We start from the raw sequence: 11,162 nt of genomic DNA, 5'->3' as shown, positions 1-11,162 counted from the left end.
TCATCCCTGGACCACTGGTGCCCCGCAAGTTGATTCGCCACACTTCCATTTGTAAGTAGATGATTTTTTCTGTCCTGGTTTATCCAATTTATGACTTAAAGCCTGAAATATTTTCAAGGGCCAAGCTCAAATGAAGGCCTGTTACTCTAGCGAGAACGTTAATTCTAATTCTGTTCGCCAACAAATTCAAATATAACCTTACAGCAAATACCACAGTCAGGTTTAACCCTGTGCTGTTTTCTTGCCACTCAAGTCATTGCTCCCTCTCTTTCAATGTGTGTGGCCTTTTCGTGGGGGGCAGGGAAATATAGTTATGTTAAACACAGGGTAGTTCTTTTCTATGGCATTCAGTAAACCATTTGCTAGATTTGGCTCTTGGTACTCTTACGTTTACAGATGATGCTCGCTTATCATTAGTGTCTGATTTTTAGTTGTAGCTATAACCTATAATGTTAAAGGTATTTGTATAGCACACCATCACCAATGGAATTGGTCCCCAGGCGCTCAGGCGGATCTGTAAATGAGAAGGCGGGTTGGGTTAGTAAGGTGAAGAGGGAGTGGGATAGTGAGAGAAGTGGTGTCCTGTTGGCGGCTTCAGTTCGGTATACACCATGCTCTGAGCTTTGGTGCGAGTATCGGATCGAAGTCAGGCCTTGTGTGCTGTTGGTGCGGCTTATGTGTTGTTTGTTGTTGCGGTGTGGTGTGGGGAAGTGCGTGCGTCTTGCTGTGCGAGAGGTGGTTGTGTAGATTTCTGTAGGAGCTAGGTATGCAGAGTTTTAGCTTTTTTGGTTAATGGGTTATATTTCTAGAAGCTCACCTTCACAGTTTGGCTAAGTGCCTAGAATTAGGAATCCTGTGTGGTGGGGCGGAGGCCCAGATCGCATAATACACTACGTTTCACCATGCCATCGACAAGGTTGGAGACTATACCTAGAGTTGAGAGTCCTCTCCGAGTGGGTCAAAGGCCCCGGTCCCAGAGATGGAGGTTACACCTAGATTCGGCTACACCAGGCTGATATTCACAGTTCTAAGAGTGGGACTTGCTAACATTCACAATTCTATCCAGATGCGATGCAGGCCAACGTTCACAATTATATCTAAGTGTGCGACATGCTAATATTTATAGTTCTAAGTGTGGGCCTTGCTAACATTTGCAATTCCATCTAAGTGCGGCTCTTGCTAATCTTCACAGTCTTATCTAGATGCGACGCAGGTTAATGTTCATGATTCTATCTAAGTGTGGCGCATGCTAATATTCACAGTTCAGAGGTAGGGTAATGTAACCAAAACTATTGCATTGGAGTTCAGATAGGAGGAGATGGCATATGAGGAGGGACACAAAGCTTGTAGGTGTTGTTTGGTTATTTATCCAACCATTCACCTGCATGCTTCCTGTCCCTCATCTGGACTCTTTCACGACCTCTGCGACTCTCTCTCTCTTTCTATTCTCCCCCCTGGCCCGACTCACTCTGCAGGGCACACGCTGGATGTTCTGATCTATTCAGACCTCCGCCTCTCTATCCCCCTCACCACTACTCTCTCCTGGAGTGATCACTTTCTCCTTTCCTCCAATCTCTCCCTCGCTACCCCTCAGGCCAAGCCAACTCCAGCACTGCCCCCTACCTTCTCGGTCATCCGACCCATGAAGCATGTGTCATTTGAGGCTTTCGCCGCCACTTTGTCTCCCCCTCCTCCTCCTCCTCTGACTCACATCCTGACACAGCCCTTTCCATGCTGCACTCTTTTATCTCTGATACTCTTGATGTTCTTGCCCCCGTCATGAGGATCTGCTTGAAGCCCAAAGCCAAGTGCAACTCCTTGTGAGACTCTGACCTTGTCACCCTTAAACGCAAGTGCAGGGTGGCTGAGAGGAAATGGCTAGCTTCCTGCGCATACTCTGACAAACTGGCCTGTTGGCTGCTCCAAAGGCATTAACGGCTCTCTGTCATCACTAAGAAGAGAGCCCACATCCAAGCCTGTGTCTCTGCGGCATCTAACAACTCGGCCGAACTCTTTAAAATCTGCAAGGAGCTGGCCAATCCTGCTGCAGTCTCTACCTCTCCTGTCCCCTCCCAGGCCCTCTGCACAGCCCTGGCTTCTCATTTCATCTCTAAAACCCAGGACATCCTGTCCACCCTCTCGTCCTCTCCTCCACCTCCCTCTACTGTATCCTCTACCTCGGGCCCTGCTGTAGCCACCTCTCCTCCCTCTTTCTCTTCCTTTCCTCTGTTCTCCCCCAATGAGGTTTCTAGACAGGTCTGATCTATGAAAGTCTCATCAAAACAGGTTCTTCCTTGTTCTTCCAAAACCATCAAGGACCACGTAGACACCCTTGCTCCTGCCCTGGCTGACTTCTGCAACCAGTCCTTTGCCACTGGAGCCTTCCCTTTCCCATTGAAACACTCTTTTGTGCACCCTCTTCTCAAGAAACCCTGAGCCGACCCCTCCTGCCTGGCTAACTATTGCCCGATCTCCATCACTCCTTTCCCTTGCAAACTCCTGGAAAAGCTGCCCATCTCCCAGTTTAATCTTCACACTGAATCTGTTGGTTGTCTCCATGATCATCAGTCTGGCTTCAGAAGCATGGAAACTGCTCTCCTGAACATCTGTGAAGACCTGCCCTCTAACCTTGATTCTAATCTCCTGTCTGTCCTCATCTTACTCCATCTCTCTTCTGCCATTGACAGTTAACCATGACATCCTGCTCAGTCATCTCTGTGATGACCTGGGTATCACCGATCAGGCCCTGGCCTGGCTGACCTCGTTCTTCTCTGATCGACTCTCCCAGGTCCAACTTGGGTCCTTCCTTTCCTCTATCTCACTCTCCACCTGTGGTGTTCCCCAGGGGTCTAACCTCTCTCCCTGGATGTTCAACCAATACCTGGCACCTCTTGTTCACTGCAGTGGCCACTCTCTGCTCCAACTTTCAGTGTTATGCAGATGACACTCAGCTCGTTTTTAGGCTCCCCTCTGCAACCTCTTCTTCTCCCAGTAAGACAGAGATTCTCCTCATCGGCACACCTGCGTCCTCCTTTCCTGTCACTCTCTGGCCGGCCTCCCTTGGCCCTCTAACTGCTCCCACCTGTGAGGCTAAGAACCTTGGGGTCATCTTCGACTCCACACTCTCCTTTTCGCCTCGCATCTCTGACGTCTTTAAGAAGTCAAACTACCAACTGCACCTCCTCTGAGGTATTCTTCCTTTCCTCTCCTTCCCCCAGAAGCTCACTGTTTATAAAGCTTTGGTTCTCTCTAGGCTGGACTATTGAAACAGCCTCTTTCTAAATTTGCCTGCTTCTACTCTCCACCCTCTGCAACTCATCTAAACAGGACGGCGAGACTTGTCCTTGGCCTCAAGCTCAGGGATCGTATCTCTCCAGCACTGAAATCTCTGCATTGGCTCCCAGTGGCTGCAAGGATTAAGTTCAAGACCCTCTGCATTGTCCTCAAAGCCTTCTGAGGCCTGGGTCCTCCATACCTACAACTCTCTCTTTGTAAATACCTTCTTACTCGAGCTCTTCGCTCCTCCACCTCCCTCAGGGTCAGTCGCTTCTCCAAGCAATGAGTTGGTGGTAGATCTCTTTCTTCGGCTGGGGTCTCCCTCTGGAACAGCCTCCCTGCCTCTTTGAAACTCGAGGAGAGCCATCTCCAGTTCCGGAAGCACCTCAAGGCCTTCTTCTTTGCTTCTGCCTTGTCTCTTCCTCTCCCCTGCTGATTTCCTGTCTGATACTGTACTGGTCACTTGGCTACCCTCTGATTTCAGGCCCAGGTCGCTACCCGCCCACTCATACACCCGCACTGTCTCCCGGCAACCCTTGCACTCGGGTCTGTATCTATAACCCTACAGTGCCCCTACCAGCACTTCGGGACACCTGCTGTCTGAACTTACCCTTGTACTTGCCACCTGCTTGCTGCACTTCTTGTTATTGTTTTGATCCCAAGTACTGCACTGCCCCCTTCCCTTTCCCCTGGCACTTTTCCCCTACCCCATCCCCTGCACTTGCACAATCTCAATATCACTTAGCCTGCTAAAACCGTTGTCTCTGTCCTCCCTCTGTTCCCCCATCCTTGCCTTGTTGCGCCCTGAAACACTTGTGTATAGGCGCGTTACAAATGCCATATTATATGATTGACTGCCCATGGCATTGCTAATACATATTGTCATTCCCACCTACGTCCGGCCCCTCTCAGCCCAAAACACACCGTACTGGGATCCCTTTGAGCTATTTTATCAAGCTGTTACATCAGCCTTTGCACTCAAAGTGCCTATTTGGTTACTTCAAAGCGGTCTTAATGGCTTAATTGGAGCTGTATACACACTACTGGTGTAATAAAAATGTCTTAAGCAGGTCGACCTTCAGCCACTTGAATTATGAGCAGTATGAGTGTCCTTTACTGAAGACCCGTTAAAAACAAGCATTAGCAAAGCCAACAGTTTTGGTTTGTGTATAGGCATTTGATAGGCATTTGCCAAGTACTGCTGTTATATGCTGAGGTACTCGCACCATTTTGCAACTGCTATCATTAATAGCCAGTTAGTGCCATTACGGCAAAGCCTGGCAAATGCCTTTCTCAGGCCTACACTAACCCCAAAACTGTTGGCATTGCCAATGGTTGTTTCTTCCCCAGTGGCACTTTCTTATGCAATGCTGAGATGGGAAGAGTAATCCACCAATAGGACGACTTTTGACAGAAAGACCTCATAGGTAATGCAACAGATTTAAGGTGGCCAGATGACACTTTTTTCAAGTACAGGGCTTTCGTTAACTGATGAATTCTGGGAGTTGTAGTCTTAGTTAACGTTTAACATAGTATTTACCTCTAAAACTAATGTTTGGTAAATGGCCAGGACTGGAAAATACAGCAACATGGTTAGAGAAAATATATTTTAATATTCTCTTGTACGTTTTTCAGAAAACAGTTCACATTATTTTCTTATTTTTTTAAATACGTGTCCGAGTTCGACTCTGGTATTCGGAGCACGATCTTACTTTGTGGCATAGAACCATTGCTTTACGTGCCGGGACTGAGTACCTGCACTTCTGAACAGTGAGAAGGTACTCTGGGATGGTGAGTGCCTGCTCCCCTGTGTTTCCATTTCAAGCACTGCATAGCACTGCCCAGCCTCTTGCACACTAAAAGGGAAGGGGAACGCTAGCAAAAAGGCACGTGTAATTCGGCCACCCTCATCAAGTCATCGTTTCTGAGCCAACAGCGACATTTCAACCTGTAACACCTAATACCCGAATTGTATGATCAATTGGCTCGTTGTAAACAAAGGTAGGCCTCATGGGCTAAAAATGAAACTCTTTCAAAAATAGTTCAAAACAATACTTAAACTCTTACGCGGAGTTTTCTTCCACACTATGTGGCCGGAATCTATTCTCTCTTTGAATTGGACCCAAGTGCCTGACCCCGCCTCGGTCACAGCGTTACCAGAGGACATCATGTCACAGGGGCATCCACTTTCTAACCCGGGGTTTGCCCTCTCCCATGCACTGGTATCAAGTGCACACGTGGCAATTGGAGTGAACCAACACTACACCCCCCAGAATGCACCATATTGCCAACTAAAAACCAGGACTGAAAACGGTGTGCAAGAGATGCGGAATAATTGTTTCAAAATTAATTTGTGCAATTTTTTAATAGGGGGCTCCAATTATGCGTGACTCACCACTAACATAAAAACACTTTCTATGAGGAGCAACTCTTTCCAGTTTTATAAAATGGTCAGGTCAGGACTTAATTCTGACGGGAAAATATGTGTGCTTAGGTGTATAACCGAGTGGCTTTGTTATGTGTAAAACTAGTGACCATCACCAAGATCTGCGTTCTTTTCTGTATATTCTGGAAACAAAATGTCCTTTTTCTAAAATCAACTCGGGAACTACTAGGCAAATAAAGCAGGCAAGTGACTCTGCTCGCGATCGCCGACTCGTGGCAGGAGTGGCTGCTCAGGATATAAAATGTTTTGAAGTTCATCGCATCATCTTACTTAGAAGCTGGAAACGCTGCTATCCCCTGCCAATCCTGCTTCTTTAAGCAACCCGAGGGTTGTGTGTTTAGAGGAGCCGTCACCAGACACACCTGTGACCTATTAAGGTGTGCCGGGTGGACGGGCCGCCGGTTTAGAAACGCCGGGCTGCTCTGCTCTCCTAAACCCATATCATGGAAGCGGCCAGGACCGCGCTCTGCTTCTACGCGTGCTTCTCCCTGCCGCCTGTCTTCTGCTTGCAGGGCGGCTCCCAGGTGACGCCGACGCCCCAGTATGACGAGGTGGGGTTCAGCCTCTTGCCCCCGCTTCTCCAGGTACTCTCGGACCGGCCCGGCTGGAGGGACAAGGCCGCCCTGCCCAGGTTTCCGCGCTCCAGTGTCAAAGGCCTGCGCTACATGAAGAGGCTGTACAAGATGTCCACCACCAGGGAGGGGGTCCCCCTGAAGCACACGAGACACCAGTACAACACCGTGCGCCTCTTCACCCCGCGGGCCGAGTGCCAGCCGGTCGAGAACGTCGACATGAAAAGTAGGTAAAAGGAAGATCCTGTTTTAAGTAGCTCGTCGTTTCTCTCATGAATAGGGTGTCGCCGTGGCTCCACTTCAGCCTCGATCTTGGGGCTTTTAGCAAGTTTCAAGTATTACATCACGTCACATATAGATAGGATTCTGAATGTTAGCATATGCCACACCTAGATGGAACTTTAATGTTAACATGTGCCACACTTAGATGGAATTCCTAACTTAGGCCTGAGTCTGTCTATATAGGATTGTGAATGTTAGCACTTGCCACACACAGAGGGAACCTGTTTGTTAGCATGCGCCACACTTAGAATTGAGAACATTATCCCGCCCCAGATCTAGATAATTATTGTGAGGGCTAGTGAGTGCCACACCTAGACTCTACTATGTAGACCAGCAAGTACTACACTTGGACAGAACTGCGAATGTTAGCATGTTAAATGGCACATAACCCACTAACCAATATAAACTCTCTGCATACTTATCTCACTCAAAAAAACTCCCACAACAAGCCGCACGCACTTCACCACACTGCAACAACACATAAGCCGCACCGACAGCACACGCGGACTGACACCGATCCGATACTCGCACCAAAGCTCAGCACCCAGTGTCTACCGAGTTTAAGCTGCCAACGGTACACCCCCTCTCACTATCCTACTCCCTCTTCACCTTACTAACCCATCCCACCTTCTCGTTTACAGATCCGCCAGAGCGCCTGGGGACCAATTCCGTTGGTGACGGTGCGCTATATAAGTACCTTTAACATAACATTGCTGTTTTCGTACACAATTAATTAGCTGGCCCAGTGTTTGCCCATGTTTTTAAGGGGAATCCCAGGACCTGCAACTTTGCATATCTGGGCGACCTGTAATCTTGTGGCTCACGTAGGCGTCGTTGGAGCTGTGCCTGTCTTAAGGAATTGGACATGGGGGTGCTGTAGTACACACAGTCTCCCAATATTACTCCTCACCACCTCCCCCCCCCCCCATTTGTCATGGGAAACGTAGACTTGACAAATGTAAGAATGTGGATTGGTGTCTGTGAGCTACGTAGCTAGGACTGGCTTAACGTCTGGTCTGGAATATCCTCCTGGTTTGGTGAGATGGCCATGCAACCCTATGTCGCCAATTAGCTATGAGACTGGCCCCAGGGTTCCCATTTTATTAACTGCTGTATCTGGGTACTTGCAGGAAGGTACCTGTCATTGGCACGCAAAACTACAGAAACCAGAATGCAAGAATTTGTAAAGGGAAGTCCAGACTGAAAAGGTGCCATATCGCTGACCTGCCTTTTGGGGAGAAAGTTGCCTCTATTGGAATTAGTCGTTCACATAGGATTCCCAACCTCCCACCTGCAGTGTGGTCGTGTTGGCTAATTCGAAGGGTTTTAAAAACGAAAGCTGGGAATGACTGCACAATCCATGGTTGGCATTCGTAAGTGCCAGGCTATTATGCAAGTCTATGCAAAAAGGACGAGCATACTCGTCTTTAGCACTTAAAGGGTTAACGCCCGCCTAAGAACAAACACCTTTAACAATAAAGAACACGTTGCCTAAACTTAATAAACAAGTTTCCCATGGCCATGCATAAGGCCTTCCAGTCATAAATTATAATTGCAAATTCAGGACTACAAGTCCCAGAAGGCTAATCAGTATAGACAAAACCAATAGTTTTGGTTCATGTCAAGTAGGTAATACCATCTTATGCCCAGCGAGTACCATCATTTTCCATTGCTTTATGGGATGTTCAATGAAGTAACTGTGATCTGGTGATCCAGACACATTAGTTATGATCCCGGTTTAACCAAGTTGTGTGATTGTAGGGAACATTTGTGTTTCCCTCTTTGCCTCAGTTTTCCACTGTAACAGTTTGTTGCAATATGTGAATATTGAGAAAGGGTGAATGGTATGTATATAACCTCTCAACTTTTTTTGATAATTTATTTACAATATAAATAAGAATACACCAACGTATAATACATTAACATTATATACAAAGTCACAGAAACGGTAAATAAACAACAACATTTCAGGACCCAAACCCACCCAACCCCATGTTCACATCTCGTTACCTACAAGATCAGATCAACACAGTTCCAAAAATGTTCCCCAAATCTTAAGAAACAAACCTATTTTGCCTTGCTTTCTATACAGTCGTTCCTCCATAGCTGCCAAATTCCCCATTTCAGTCAGCCACAGCTCTTTGTCTAATGTAGCAATCGACTTCCAATTTCTGAGGATAATCTTTTTACCCGTTGCAGCTCCTCAGAAGAACCATTTTTTATTGGCACGGAGTGAGATCTTCCAAAATGGAATCATTCCCCCGAATTAACGTCTCAAAATTAAAATCAATTGTCACATCCAAGATATTCTCACAGATACCACCGATATCATTCCAAAACCCATGGACCTTCACACAATCCCACAACATATGTTCCATAGTACCATCCTCCTGAACACATGCCCAACGTTCCGATCCATCCTTCAAGCCTCTCCTCCACAATTTTTCCGGGGTCCAGTACACCCTATTCAAGGACTTAATTTGTCTTGCCGGTTCAGTCAGTCCCAAGGAACACAATTTGACATTCTCACATATCCAACTTTCCTCAGTAATGTCCGCTCCAATTCTCCGACCCCATTCAATTCTTAGGCTATCATTGCTTTTATAATTTATTAACAATCTGCCTATACATCCGGCTCGCCAAACCGCCCTCATTCACCAATGATTTCCTCGTAAGAAATTCCAGGTTTAGACCATTCTGAAAATAAATTATACCAACTGCTAACTTCAATTTCCTGTAATCCGATAATCTGAATCCGTCAATACTGAACTCACTTTGCAATTCCCTCGCAGATTTCCACACACCATCATTGAAGAGATCTCCAATCCATTTGATACCTCCCAAAAACCATCCAGGCCAGAAAAAGGATTTGCCATTCAATTTAATAGACGGATTCATCCAAATAGACTCACTCTGATCCCTGTACGCGTCCACACCCAATAAGACATTCACATTCTTCCAGGAATCTCTCAGTGATGTAGTCAATATATCCTTTACTCCCTTCGATATAGAGGTTAACAATGCCCTAGGAGATAATGGACCATTTGCACTTGCCTCCGCCACAGCCCATACACTAGGACTCAATTCCATGTAATCCACCAAAAAAGCACAACTGAAGGCCAGATGGTAGGCCCTGAAGTTTGGTACACCTTAACCGCCTTTCTCTAAAGGCAGTTGTAGCTTCCACAAACTCAATCTTGCCGGTTTTGAGGTTATGGCCCGTTGCCATAACCTCTCATCTCTTCCTCAGCCTATCCAGTTCCCACCTGACACTCCCCTACTCTTCTTCAGCTGCAAACCTCAGCATCATTTAAGACCCTTCTCTACTTTTGTCTCCAAAACTGGAACAGCAGCTCGCCTCAACCGCCTAAATATTAGGAACATCGGGCACCTCCTTCCTTTGAACACTGCCAACCATCTCTTAACCACTCTTCTAAACTCGACTACTGAGCCAGCATCCTCTTTGGTCTCCCTGCCCAACTGTGCTTTCTGTCCTTTCAACAAGATTAATAACTTCACCACCAGGACCCCCTTTGAGCTCCCTCACCTCACACATACTACTTCGTACCGTTACCAGGCTGGATGGCTAATGATGCAAAGCGGGACCAGATTTAAATTTCTTCTCCTATTTGACAAATCTATTCACGGTGAGGCATCCCTGTATTTATCCTTCTCTAGCCCACTCTATAAACCTTCTTATAATCTCTGCTCTGCCTCCTCGACTACCCTTGTTGCTCCCCGCCCTCCCTGTGCTTCCACCCTTTTTCTCTTCTTGCTCCACTTGCATGGAATTCTCTTACCCCGGACATCCATGAAACAGTCCACATGTGTGTTCCCTCACCCCCCGCCCCCGGTCACCTGTGATGCTGTGTGCCCCCCACACCTCTTTCTTGCCCTTGATGTCCTCTGCACATCCACCTCCCTGCATCCCATTCCTCCAAGCAGTGGCGCCCCAAGACATTTTTCATAGCGGTGGCCTGATGAGGCCACGGGAAATCATGGGGTGCCACACAGAGGTGGATCCAGTCTCAACATTATGGCAGGGCTGGATGGAAGTTTTGAAAACTGTTTATGAGACGGGACATTAAACCTATTGCGCTACTGAACCACCCCTCACCCTAACACCCCCTCCTCAGGCCCATGAGGCTGAGTAGATCTCTTCCTTTGTCCCATTAGATCCATCTTTCACCCCAACTCAGCAGAAGCATAGCCATTATTCTGTAACAAGTGGGGCCTGGAGCTAATGTAGTAGGGCCCACATTATGAAGAGCCTGCGCCCACATTAAGAGCCTGCGGAAGGAAGGGCACTTGTTCTGCCCGCAGCCAAATGCATAGGGGTGACAGAATAGTGAGGGGGGGCAAACCAATCAAGGGGGGATTGTCCTCTTGAGAAAAGGTTTTAAATAATGGGTTACAATAGTACACTTTGTGATAAATTGTGTAAAAAGCTACACAGTTTACAATCGGTTTTGTAGGGTGAGACATAGGGTAAGACATAAAAAGAACATTCGATGCCAAGCCACCAACAATGCACAGGAGCATTTTCAACCACATTTTCATAAGGCCTTTGTCCTCTATATGCCAGT

At 47.2% G+C, this 11,162-nt stretch overlaps 1 protein-coding gene across 1 annotated transcript in view; it reads left to right on the top strand.

Annotated features, from left to right (window-relative positions):
• The first annotated feature begins 5,990 nt into the window (after positions 1-5,990).
• The window catches only part of GDF9 (growth differentiation factor 9), a 71,811-nt gene continuing 66,639 nt past the window's right edge, over positions 5,991-11,162 (top strand). Inside the window, exon 1 of the mRNA XM_069652490.1 lies at positions 5,991-6,520. Coding sequence (XP_069508591.1) covers positions 6,166-6,520 — 355 coding nt within the window. The 5' untranslated portion in view covers positions 5,991-6,165. The remainder of the gene's footprint in view (positions 6,521-11,162) is intronic.

This window comes from Ambystoma mexicanum, chromosome 3p, assembly GCF_040938575.1.
Source record: "Ambystoma mexicanum isolate Mex_15411 chromosome 3p, UKY_AmexF1_1, whole genome shotgun sequence".
Taxonomy (NCBI): Eukaryota; Metazoa; Chordata; class Amphibia; order Caudata; family Ambystomatidae; genus Ambystoma; species Ambystoma mexicanum.
Note: the sequence above shows the minus strand (reverse complement) of the source record. Positions and strands in the feature narration are given on the sequence as shown.